This window comes from Rhinolophus sinicus, linkage group LG07, assembly GCF_036562045.2.
Source record: "Rhinolophus sinicus isolate RSC01 linkage group LG07, ASM3656204v1, whole genome shotgun sequence".
Taxonomy (NCBI): domain Eukaryota; kingdom Metazoa; phylum Chordata; class Mammalia; order Chiroptera; family Rhinolophidae; genus Rhinolophus; species Rhinolophus sinicus.
In genome coordinates, this window is record NC_133757.1 from 24,195,390 (window position 1) to 24,208,077 (window position 12,688).

A 12,688-nucleotide genomic window follows, 5' to 3' on the forward strand; every position below is an offset into this window, starting at 1 on the left:
CGCAGGAACAAAAGGGAAGAAGTTGATATCACTAAAGCAGAAACCCAGACTTCTGAGAAGGGTCTGCTCAGCTGCTGCTGGCGTTTCTGAGGGGTACTGGTTCTGGGAATACTGGAGAAACTCTAGCTGAAAGCAGTGTGGCTACTTGTATGAATTGACATTGCAGAAAGACATTGTCAGAGTGATGCTGATGGGAACCGAGCACGTAGGAGGAAACACGTTCCTTCCTCATCCAGCCTTGTGGTTACTTACACCCTTCTACTAGGCATTTTCAATCCTTGAGCATATTACTCAGCAAAAATGGTAAATAAATAAAAATCTTTTATAATTGTGTCACTGAAATGGACGTAAGGAATATGCTGAACCAAAAATAATGTGACACCAAAAACTTGGGTGACTTCTGAAACCTGGAGACCTTGAACTCTCATTTTGTTGACAATACAGGATGCCAAGGCAAGAGAGAAAGCCAAGGTCTGCCAAGATGAAGACTAGAACGGAAGACCCTCTGATAAACCTGAGTAAAAGGGCTATGCCTGCAGTATACATATAAAGGAGGAATAAACCCCACCATGCAGGATGTGTCAACAAAGCAACATGTCTGTCTCCGAACTGATGCTAGGTCAAGGGGGAGGACTTGTCCTTGAAACTCTGTAAAAGCACAAGCTGGCTCTTGCACTGGACTGTGGTCTGAAGTCACACTACGTGGTTTGAGGCTCCTTCGAGGAGAATTTAATTCAAAGAAGTTCTGGGAAATGCCCCCAGGTGACAGGCAGACGCTTTTAGGATTTCTCTTAGGATAGCTGAGCTTTCAACTCAAGCCTCAAAGAATGTTTACAGAAAAAATGCTAAGGTGAGTGAGCAGCTTATTGTAAAAATTCACAAGGAAATAAAACATCACGAGTAAGAACCAGCAGAAACGTCACACTGAAACCTCAATAGTAACCAAGGAACTATAAATTAAAACCTCACTGAGGTACCAATTCACACTCATCAGACTGACAAAATGTTTGAAATTGGCATTGCCAGCTTGGCATTACCGAGTGTACGCATGTAAACATGTGATACCCCCCATCCCTACATTATACCCTAAGAAAGTCTTGCATGTGTATCTCAGGAATTATAGACCAGAATGTTCACAGCAGTATTGTTCATAATAGGAAAAACAACAACAACCCTAGAAATGATCCTACTGCTGACCAACATCAAAGAGGATTAACGGAGGCGTATTCATACACTGCCATTCTCAGAGCAGTGAGAATGACCCAGCCTCACCACGTGCATCAAAATGGATGACTCTCAAAAATGATACTAAACAAAAGTCATAGACAAATACATGCAGTACGAGTCAAGCCATTTACGTAAGTTTGAGAAAAGGTACACATTGTTTAAGGATACATACGAAGTGGTAAAACTAAAATGAAAAGCAAGGGGATAATTATCATGAAATTCAGGATAGTGATGTCTCTGGGGGGTGGGTAGCAAGGAGGTAGGACCAAAGTGGGATCATCCGGGTTTCTCTGATGCCGCTGGTAATATTCATTTTCTTAACCTGGGTAGTGGGTACATGGTGCTTAAAGAAGGTTGTGATCCTTCTTTAAAATGTACATTTTACACACATTTCTGGACGTATGCTATATTTCACAAAAATAAAATGAAACAAGGAATGACCGCTATACTCCTCTGTAAGCCATGGGACCTGCTGTCACAAAGCTGTGCTGTTCACAGTTTCAATGCCAGCTTCTTTGGCCATAAAATAAAAGGGGCCAGACTTTTTCAGCAGTTCGTCAGGGCTGCCATATTCTACAATCTTCCCGTTGTCTAGGACCATTACCCTGAAACAAGGAAGAAGGAAAGACAAGCCTTAGAAAGCAGCATCTCAAATCTCGGCAGTTACAAGAATTACCAGGACTAAGTTGTGGTGCAGCATTCGTACCAGGCTACACAGCAGTGAGAATGCATGAATCACGGCCGTCTGCACCAATGTGGGTGAATTCCGTACGTAATGTCAAACAAAAGAATCAGTAGAAGAATATATGCAGTATGAGTCCGTTGACATAAGCTTATTTTTAAAGATACACATTGATTACGGGAGCCTATCCTCTCTAAACAGTTTCTAAGATTACTGACGTTACTCCCATGTGGCATGTAATCTGTCAGCGACGGAAGGAACAGAAAACTGTTTATGGGGGAGCAGTTGAGACCCAGTTTAATTGGGAAGGTTTGTGGTCAGTTTCTGCCGCTCCTGGCTTATGTCCCCACCTCCCCATATTCGGTTATAGTTCCACACAGTTTTCCAGTTTACTCTTAACCCTGTTGGTTTTCATTAACTTGATGTATAATTTGGGACAAATTACTTGAAATCTCCCAGCCTCCATTTCTTCATCAGTAAAATGATGGTTAAACCTTCTGCTGTAAGATATCTCACGGCTGAGGCTGTTACTGTTGTCAAAGGGTTCATCTGTATCCATCAAGCTCTGCCGCCCCGCTCCCCCACTCACTTGTCACTGTCCATGATGGTGTGCAGCCTGTGGGCGATGGTGATGGTGGTGCAGTGGGAGAACTCCTTCTGGATGGTTATCTGGATGAGGTGGTCTGTCTCGAGATCTACTGCAGCAGTGGCCTCATCCATGATCAGAATCTTGGATTTCCGAAGCAGAGCCCTGGCCAGGCACAGCAGCTGCCTCTGCCCTATGCTGCAGCCAATGGAAAAGACCGAGCATTAGCCCGAAGGACCAAGGAGCAAGCTGGGGCGGGATGTGGGGACAGTTTTCCTATTCCAGATCAGACGTTGAGAACGTGCATTCCTAAATCCCCCCAGAATGCCTTAGCCTCTTCCACCAGCTATTCACTGTTGCCACGGGCAATATTTGCCAACCTTTCCCAATTAATTAGAAGTCCCACCACAGGCACTTCATTTAAATCTCCATGTTGCGGGCCCCGCTCTACTCAAAGAATGGGGAGGAGCCAAGGAACATGTATTTTTAATAAGCACCCAGGTGATTTTCGTGTTTAACCAGTTTGGAAAACACTAGCCCAGGAATAGTGCTTTGCATGTGGCTGCAGTGATATCCCAGTACGATTCCAAAAGGAGACAGATGCTCCCAGTTCACTTCAGCAGTATTTGACTTGACACCATTAATATAGGATGACGCGGCACCAGAATGCCCCAGTGGTATTTCTTAGTGGCCTTAGCAAATCTGTTTGTTATTTTAATGTGTAATTGTAGTCTCAAGGCTAATTATTTGTTTAAGTCCTTCTGCCTCGATTAGGGATGTAGCTCTCTAATGAACATGATGTCTTGGTGTGAGATGCAATGTATGTGGAACTTGAATATGCTTGTAAAATGCAAATCGCTTTAATTTGCTAAAAGCCGGTAATGAAGGCTGGACCTCTTACTTACATAAAGAAGCTTTGGGAAATGATGTGGAGGAAATATTCAGGAATTCGCTAATTGCTCTTTCCTGCCACGGCCATTAGGGAACAAATTAAACAGAGGGTGGCTAGACCAAAGTTCTGTAGTTCTCTGTAAGAAAATTTCTGCAGGAGATGAGAAGTCACCCAAGATGAACTTCCCCAGTTGTTCTCTGTAAGAACCAAGGCAACTTTAAAACTATTTCCTTAACTTGTACCAAACTCCGGCCTGGTTCAGTTGGGCTTCATACAGTATAACTGGCTGCTGATGAGGCACCAGTTTGGGTCTAGACTGCTGTCTTTTCCCCCAGGCTGATTGATCTCCTATCTCTGATCACTCATCAGAGAAATTTAAGTTTCAACACCCCAAAACCAGATCTGAAATCACAGCACTGGTGTTTCCCAGCATGGACAGAGAAGGATGGTGTGATTTTTTTTTGTTCCTACAAACTGGAAGTGTCAAGCTCCCCCACCCCATCACATCCTGCCAGAGGGTTCCACGTGTCCCCACATCTGCAGCATTTACTACACAGCATTTATTCTCAGAAGTCGGTCTTCTCCATCACGCTAGGTAGGAGGACGGGAGTTGTGTCTGGGTCATCTCCCTCTGCATCTCTGGTGCCTGCATGTAGTAGGCGCTCAATGCATGTTTGCTGACTGAATGTTTGAATGGTCTATTTCATAAGCCTAGAGTTCTGCCAGTTGCTAGATCCATTGCCGAGAAAAACCAAATATGGTGGCCTTCCATACCAAGGCTTACAAGTAAGTGTTCCCTGGGGCCACTGCTGAAGCTACTTGGGCCCCTGATTCAGCTGGTCTGGGGATTTTTTAAAGTTTCTCGAGTAATTCTGTGTGCAGCCTAGTTAAGCATCAATGCTCTAGGCAGTGCTTCTCAAACTGTAATATACATAAAAATCACCTGGGAATCTTACTAAAACGCAGATTCAGGCCAAGAGCCCGAGATTCTGCATTTATAACAAGCTTCCAGGTGAAGCCAGAGCAGCTTGTCCATTAACTGAGTTACTGAGCTTCACCTGCTTGTGGTCCGGGCCCCTACCCACCACTCTGAAGGCGCCGGGACTGGAGCAAGAGAGGGCTCCGAGCAGCGGGCTGTGGCTGAGGGCTGAACTTCCATGTGTGGGGGGAAATACCCAATTGCCATAGGGAAAATGCCAGGTCAACTTATTAACTGACAGGAAAGCACATAGTGAAGGCCAGAAGTGTGAAGTGTCAGCATACATAGAAATGCTTTGGAAAGGTAGAAAGAACTGTGACACCAAGAGGGTCTCTGGGCTAGTCAGAGTGTTTCAGACGCCCACGGACTTCAGAGCCCACATCCCCGTCATCTGCAAGCCCCTGAGACATTGCCTCTGAGACCAGAACAGAGATACCCGCAGTGAACCCCGGGGATGCTGTAGAACTCCCACAGCCAGTCCACACCTCATAGCGATGAAATCAGGCGCTCTGGGGTTGGACCAGACACTGGGATTGTTTTCATCCTGATTGCAATAAACAGCTACGTGGAAAACCTCCACAATGGCGGGATATGTAAGCTCACGTTGTGTAATTGTCTCGTGGGGGCACATGTACCCACAAAGGGTTTAAAGAGTTTTGATGCATACATCTGTTCTATCATATCATCTTCACAACAGGTTCACTTTACACATTAGGAATTAGGCCTAGAGAGTCAAAATTCTACGATGCCAGGCTCCGCCTAGCACAAGGAACAAAGATGTCGCTCCCCTCACCTCCTCTTGCTGCCTGCGGGGGAAGTGGGTTATGAACCATTACCTAAGGTTGTCACCACCCTCTGTCAGTTCGTGTAACAACCCCAGTTGCAGGTTGGCCACAAAGGACTTGAGGTGAGCCAGCTCCAAGGCCTTCCAAATGTCCTCATCTGAGTAGTTGTTGAAAGGGTCTAGATTCATCCTCAGGCTTCCAGAGAACAGGATGGGATCCTGCAAGTCAAGGGAAGAGGGGGCTATTGGGGCTAATGACAGAAAAGGGACCAGCAGTGCTTCATGGCCAGGAGAATGCGAGTAGGACTGGCCTGAGAGCGAAAGCTGCTTAGTGGTCAAGCTTTCGCCAGGTTTCCCAGCTGCAGGCTTAGAGCAGCTGCCAGCTGGGGAGCTAAGCACAGGATTAAGAGGAGTTCTTGGTTTGTTTTTCCTTATTTTCATTTTGTTTCTCATTCTGAGATTCCTTTATGGATTTCCAAATTTGCCCCAACAGCATCTCTTAAGAAGGGAAGAGATATGTCCCACACTCCCAAATGAAAACTCATGGTGTGGAGGTGAAGGGGACAAGGGCTGTACGATCACAGGAGAAGGATTTATTATGCCTTTGAAGAGGCCGGAGAGGAAAAACTGAGCAAACACCAGACAAACCCGAACCACCCCCGGAGACTTGGCTGCACTGAGCAGAGGGGGAGCGGTTCTAATGAGGACCCACAAACCCCCAAGAAGCCTCCAGGGCAGTCCTTATTTGTGGGGTCGGGAGGAAACCCAGGGGAAGCCTTTCTTGCTGATGTGCTAAGTATTCGGCTTGCTGCTGGCAGAAACATGCAGCAAATTCCCTCCCCTATCTTTTAACCATCTCAAATGGGGAATATAAAGCTTAATAGTTTCAAGCCTCAGTGGCACAACTGCTATGTAATGCTGATTGCAAAGGTCTTGAGAACCATGATGGGTTCTAGAAATGCTAAATAATCATCTGCTCTATTTGACTTCTGTTGTGTTGCTGCCACCTACTGGTTACATACTGGCAGTCACACAAGCATAGTCCCCAAAATGCAAAACTTAATTTTTGTAAGTTTGGAAACAATGTGCCTTAAGGAACTATTATAGCTTAGGTACCCTGAGGGGACTGCAGAAATAACACGGCTAATTGAATGCACATGAAGAAGAAAACGCACATGTTTTCTGCAGGACTAGCTGTCCCCCGCTGTGTGTGACACAGTAAGTTCTAGAGCTCACCTGGGGGATGATGGTGAGTTTCTCTCGGAGGTCGTGGAGCCCAATGGAAGCAATATCTACCCCATCAATGGTGATCTGGCCACCAGCAGCCTCTAGGATTCTGAAGAGGCTGTTCGTCAGGGATGACTTCCCAGCGCCTGTCCTGCCCACCACGCCAATCTGTAAAGAATTGCAGGTTAGCTCACCCTGTAATTCTTGGTGGATACAAATTTAGCCTGGGGCAGTCACAATCACAGGTGGAAAGAGACGGTGATAGGCCACTGCATCTCTAAGATATTAAACTGCTTTTGGTTTCGGTGGGGAATAAACGAGCCCAGATGGCTGAAGAAAATGGTCTTCCCATCCCACCTCCTAAACTGTTGCTTGCTGAGAACTCCAGTGACTGTTGGAAATGGACATATCAGAAGTTGTTACTATCATGATTGGAAATGATAGATTTTTAAAAGAAATCCTTGGCTAGAAGTGAGGAGAAGGGGAAGGCTCAGGCCTGCCATCACGTAAGGACCAGACCCTGAGAAGCTTCCTTATCCAGGCATTTGTGGGGTCCTGCGTCAGATCCCAAGTCCGCTGGAGAACAAGAACAGCATAGGAGGGTGCAGGACTTTGCAGACAGACCAGAAAGAGAACTGTGTCATTCTGGCTGCAGGGAGAACCCCCACACTGCTGTTGTCACCAGTTCCCCTGCAGGCCAGCTGCTTCCTCACTTGCTCTCTACAAGGCCTGGCATTTACAGGAAATGAGCCCTGGTCAGCCTCAGGAGAAGCGATACCAGCAGAGAGGCAGGGCAGGGCTGAGCAGAAAAGCGCTTACAGTCCCCTAAGTCTGTTTGATGCCATGTTGATATCCTGCCCTCTGGTGGTAGCCCTATGTCCCTACACCTCCCCAGCGGAGGACGTGCCCTGCTCCTCTCCGTCCATCTGAGGGATTCAAGCCCAGAGCTCAGCGGCTCAGCACTTCTGTGTCCAACAGTCCTCTGACCACAAGGACTTGCATCCAGGCCTTTCTTCAGCTCCACCTACCTTCTCCGAGCTCCTGATGTCACAAGTGATCCCTTTCAGTACCAGATCCAGCTCAGGCCGGTACCGTACTTGGTAGTTGTTAAACTGGATCTCCCCTTTGCTGGGCCAACCTGCCGGAGGCCTCTTATCAGTCACCCAGGGTGCCTGGCAAGGAAACAGGAGGAGAAGTGCTTTACACGGAGTCAACTTGCTGAACAGACCCCATGGGACTCATGTTGCCGAGCAGGAGGAGGGTAGCCGTGTCCCAGCTGCCTGTGGGCAGCTGCATTGAATAGACTGAACTAGACTAGGACTTCCAGAGGTTCCCACCCTATTCAATGACAGAAACTCTGTCTCACGAGGTTGTTCAGTGGACCTCCAGAATGAAGCCACCATTAAACCTGGTGCATTCTAAGACCCGACTTCCCCCAAACCATGTCTTATTCTAAGTTTCAAGAAATAGGGTCCTTGAGTTAGAGCAAGGGACACTTCGGGAGAACCTTTATAACTCCACGTGTAATCTCTAGACAAGGGGAAGATTCTCTCAAGGGGTAAGTTTTTTGTTCCTTATCCCTGGGTTCCTCTAATTTCTCCTTACCTCATTTTCCACGTTTATGTACTCAGTTATTCGCTCAACAGCCACAATGTTGGTCTCGATCTCTGATGTCATCCTCACTAGCCAGTTCAGGGTTTGTGTGATCTACAGTAAAACCAGAAGACTAAAGATCATCTCCGACTCAGAAACCAACGCAACTAATCAAACCACGAGTTCAATCCGGTGCCTACTTTTTACTTCGCACTATGCCGAACTCTATGAGAAAGCAAGGAAAGTACAAGTGACAATCTTCACCTCCTTGAGGGAGGAAATGAGACCAGTGCATCAAATGGCTGGAGACCAACACAGTGTTCAACCGTGCTGTGCTTATATGCCAGGCAATGTGAGCGTGGGGTAGTCTGGGGCTAAAGCTGGGGTGGGAGAGGCTGCCAGTTGGTGGAATGGGAACAGAACTCTCCTGCCTGTAAGCCTAGTGTTCTTTGTGGAAAGGGTGGTGGGTAGCATTCTACATACAGGGAAAGCATAAGAAAAGACACAAGGTAGGAAAAGGCCTTCCAAAGAGCTGTCTCTCCTCTCTGCTCTCAGTTAACAACAGCTCGGTTGAGAACCCAGCCCTGAAGGTGGGGCATCCACATGGACCCTTTCTTTCTTTACCCTGATAAACTCTAGCTGCCTTCCTGCCATTACAAAGATGCATCTAACCAAGAGTAAGAGGATCCTCATGATCTGGGCCTGTCTAGAGCCCAGAGAATCTGTGGCTTACTCACACGCAAGTTTCTTTCAGCCAAAGACTCAAACCAGGGAGTTTTTGTGAGCAAATGTTGTTTAGAGAGGAGAACGCAGGATTGTGGGGACTAAGAGCAACCACTTTGTGTAGGTTGAACCCCAGGAAATTGTGATATTTGAACATTTTTGTTTCGGTTCAGTCTCATAGCTCTGTATTTGCCCCATCAGCCATAGGTTAATAAGCCTAGAAATGGGGGGATCAAGGGGCCCTGACACAAGGCACTGAGTGATTCCGGTGGACAACAGAGTCTTTCTGGGTACCCACCACAATCGTCGTGGTCCTCTTTAACTGTTACTGAAGACAGCACCATGCAGTGTGTGCTGGTAGCTCTGCAAACCTCCAATATATTAGTTCAGAAAGACACGGTGAGAGGTGGCCAAATGACTCATTCAATGAGTGTCATTTGTTGAACAACGACTGTAGTGCCAGCCACTGTCTTAGGTGCTGAGAAATAAAGTCTAACATTTATTCTCTTGTCATGCTGCGGATGCATTGTAGTTTTATTGGCCTCTGTGTTCTTCACTAGAAAGAACTTTAATGATTCTGTGATCTATGGAAAATGAACCTCCGAGAAGTTACATGTTCAGAAGCCTTTCTGCTTACTGTTATATTATGGAAAAGAAACTAATGTAGTCTCCTTTGACTAGACTCAAACTCAAGCAAAGAGGCAAAGAGACAGGGAACTACTAGATGGAATCATATGCACTTGCTCTCTTCACTCAAGGGCAACAACACGTATGCCCACTTTTCCAGATGACAGTGGTACCTATTTAGAAAGGGTAAGAAGCGTGTCCACGGGTTACACAATGAGTAAGAGACAGAACCAGGGTTTGAACTTCAGTCTCCTGTAGCGCCTCTGAATCTAGAAAGGAATCAAGAGCATGAACTCCAAGGTAGACTCTAGACTTAACTTAAGAATAAGTGCATTCATTTAACCAAACTCCTAACCGTCAGACTCACACTGAGCGCATTGGACAGAACAAAGCCCACGGTGTCCCCACTGATGGTATCTCTGTAAATAACCATCATCAAGGATGAAAAGAAGACAATCAAGTTTCCAACCAGCTCCAGACGAACTGCAAGCCACCTACAGGGCGAGAGAATCAGAGAAAGAGGTGTCACTGAGAGGTATGCACTTCCTTACCTTACCCAGCAACCTACGTATTTATAGAACATTCTCAGAGGGCTGGATTCCACTATACCATGTGTTCCTGAAGTCTTTTAAGTTGGATTTTAGAAAAGAAATTACATTTTAAAGACACTAGAGGAGTTTGCTAAACTAACAGAATCCTATGGTTTAATGTCTCCCAAACTTGCCAAATCATAAGAATCATCTGGGGGCAATTGTCAAACATAAACAAATTCATGCAAAAAACAAACAAAAAAAATCTCTGGACTCTTTGCCCAGGAGATTCTGACTCCGGGGGCTTAGGTTGGGGTTTAGGAACCTGCATTTTTAACAAGTGTTCCAAGTGATTTGTTTCAATTAGGCAGGGGAAATATGCCATAGAAATCCATATGTAAGGTGAGAAAGTAAGCACCGTAGCAAGGTTCAATGGATCCTGTCTGATTTCATGATTTTAAAAAGGTGAAGATGGAGGGGGAGGGAAGTTAGGTGCAAGTCGATCACAGGAAGACAGGTTGGGACTTTGTAGAGAACTGAATTGGATCTAGATAGACATTGTTTATAAAAATTGACTTTCCCAAATAAAATGTATTGAAATAAATTTGCACCAATAATTCTAGCATGTGTACAAGTAAATATGATACATATTTACAATGAGGGTCTGATAGGATTGACTTATATGCCTGTTTTTTTCTTTGGGAAGTACTAAGAAATAAAATATCTTCACAATTCAATTCCTGACCTCTCCAAACCATACTGAGCATCTTTAGCCTGCCCTTAATACCTCAAAACAATGTGGAAGCCACTCAAGAAGTTTCACTTCCTCTGCAAGGATCTTCCTCCTTCAAGGACATACCACTTCTTGTCAGGGTCTAGTGACGGTGGAGGAATGAAGAATCTCACCTCACAGGATGTGAGCTTTCCATTTCTGTCATCATTGGCTTTACCTGAAAATTCCCACTCTCCTCCCTCCAACCTCTGCTTTCTTTGCCACCCTACAAAGAGTTGTCCTGCCTGTAGAGAATCGCATATCCATTCTCAGGGAAGCAAACAGAGAACGTCCAGTTCACCCAACATGCGTGCAGCACGTGGGTTACAAAATGCTCACAGATGTCCTTTGCTTTGTACCATCAGCCTGAGATGGATTTTATACCAGCCATTATGAAAACAAAGAAAATGAGATTTTCCTTAGAGAGGTGAAAGCAACTCACCAGTTTGGTAAATGGCAGAGCAGATACAGGGACCCAATTTCTGGCTCATACTTTCTTCTCTTTACTTACATGTGTTTAGCCAGAGTGACTGGTTAGCCGTGCCTGCTCTCCCATAGCTAATGTGAAACATGCAGGACCCCAAAGCACACATTTGGGGAATACCCAGGGAAGCCTCACCTGTTGGAGATAATCCAGGAAAAGACACATTTCTGGTTAGTGTCAATCAGTGCCTCACTGTGTTTTAGAAATCGCTGCTGGTGCTGAAAGGCACGGATGACAGGCAAACCTGACACGGTCTCACTGAAGAAAGAGTAGAGTGGGGACCTGGTGACAGAGTCCAGACGTCTCAGCTGGCGGGAAGTAGCCACATAAAAAATCTGAACCCCAAAAGTAAAGAGTCAGTTAGTCCACAATTATGCTGTGTATGCCACACCTCTTCCTTTGGGCCCATGACGCAGGGTTCTTCACCTTGATGGCCACAGCCCACGTCTGAACAGGACAGAAGCCTCCAGTCTCACCTCTGGCTGCAGCAATGATGAGAGAGGCCCAGAGGAAGGGGCTGGGGGGACGATCTGAGCGTGGTGGGGAACAGAATAAGGGGGCTATACCACAGCCTTAGAGGTTTGAACTTCTAAACCACGTGAGGAGTTTTGTCAGCCTAACCCATATTCTCCCCAAGAATCCCTATATATTGTCTAAAGGACAGTTTTTGTAGTCATTAGAAAAATGGTCTCCAAAAGGATTTTGTAAATGCAGCTGGGACCCAAGGGGTGTGGAAAATGGATACGGGCAGGAAATGGCCAGCAAAAGGTACGCAGAGGTTTGGATAAAAACTGGATAGACAAGTAAGAGACCAAACTGTGCCTCGATGATGTGTGGAGGTAAAGATAGTTCTGGAAGTTTGTGGAATGGTGAGGGTCTAAGAACCAGAACTGGAAGTAATAGAGTGCAGGCCAACTTTCTGAGGGCTGAAGGGTGAGGTTCGGAGGGATGGGTCAGTGGTGCTACTAGATTCCACGAGGAAACCAGGGGAGAGCTGGGCACTTGAAGGTCAGAATTCAAAATGTTATACCTGGAAGTTTTCTCAAAGATCCAGCTTCTTATTTGTTAGTGTTATTAGCAGTTAAAAGGCTATTACTATCAGCCAAGATGACAATGTACCTGAGGAGGAACTCAGTACAAACACCAGGAGGGGACCTCTTTCCACAGGCCACAGGCTGCTCTTGCCTGCAAGGTCAGAAGTGTTTTCCTGAGGTGAACAGTTCATCCCAAAGGTAACTCACTGGTGGGACAAGAGTTCTCTCCACAGCTTCCCTTCCCTCATCAGTTTTTAATAGGGACATGGAGTCCCTTTCCCCTTGCTCCAGTTTTCCTGTGAGGCTTGGCTTTCAAACTACCTGTTCCCTCAAGAACACATTAGAATTGAGCCACATAGGAAAGCCTAAGCCAACCAAGGAAGCAACCATAGAGCATGACTCTTCTAGAAGTAACCGATGACCTAACCATTCGTGTGTGGGGCTCACAGAGCTTCAAGACTTTGTCCAGAGGCAACCTCAAAGTAGCCTTGGATCTAAACATAAATACGCCCCGCTTAAGCTTCTAGGGAGGCAGCAGTTAAGGTGAA

At 46.1% G+C, this 12,688-nt stretch overlaps 1 protein-coding gene across 1 annotated transcript in view; it reads right to left on the reverse strand.

Moving 5' to 3' along the window:
- Positions 1 to 1,334: 1,334 nt before the first annotated feature.
- The window catches only part of ABCC2 (ATP binding cassette subfamily C member 2), a 55,733-nt gene continuing 44,379 nt past the window's right edge, over positions 1,335 to 12,688 (reverse strand). Inside the window, exons 25-32 of the mRNA XM_019724878.2 lie at positions 11,242 to 11,441; positions 9,688 to 9,814; positions 7,983 to 8,084; positions 7,406 to 7,549; positions 6,387 to 6,545; positions 5,203 to 5,369; positions 2,499 to 2,693; positions 1,335 to 1,832 (exon numbers count right to left, since the gene is read on the reverse strand). Coding sequence (XP_019580437.2) covers positions 1,703 to 1,832; positions 2,499 to 2,693; positions 5,203 to 5,369; positions 6,387 to 6,545; positions 7,406 to 7,549; positions 7,983 to 8,084; positions 9,688 to 9,814; positions 11,242 to 11,441 — 1,224 coding nt within the window. The 3' untranslated portion in view covers positions 1,335 to 1,702. The remainder of the gene's footprint in view (positions 1,833 to 2,498; positions 2,694 to 5,202; positions 5,370 to 6,386; positions 6,546 to 7,405; positions 7,550 to 7,982; positions 8,085 to 9,687; positions 9,815 to 11,241; positions 11,442 to 12,688) is intronic.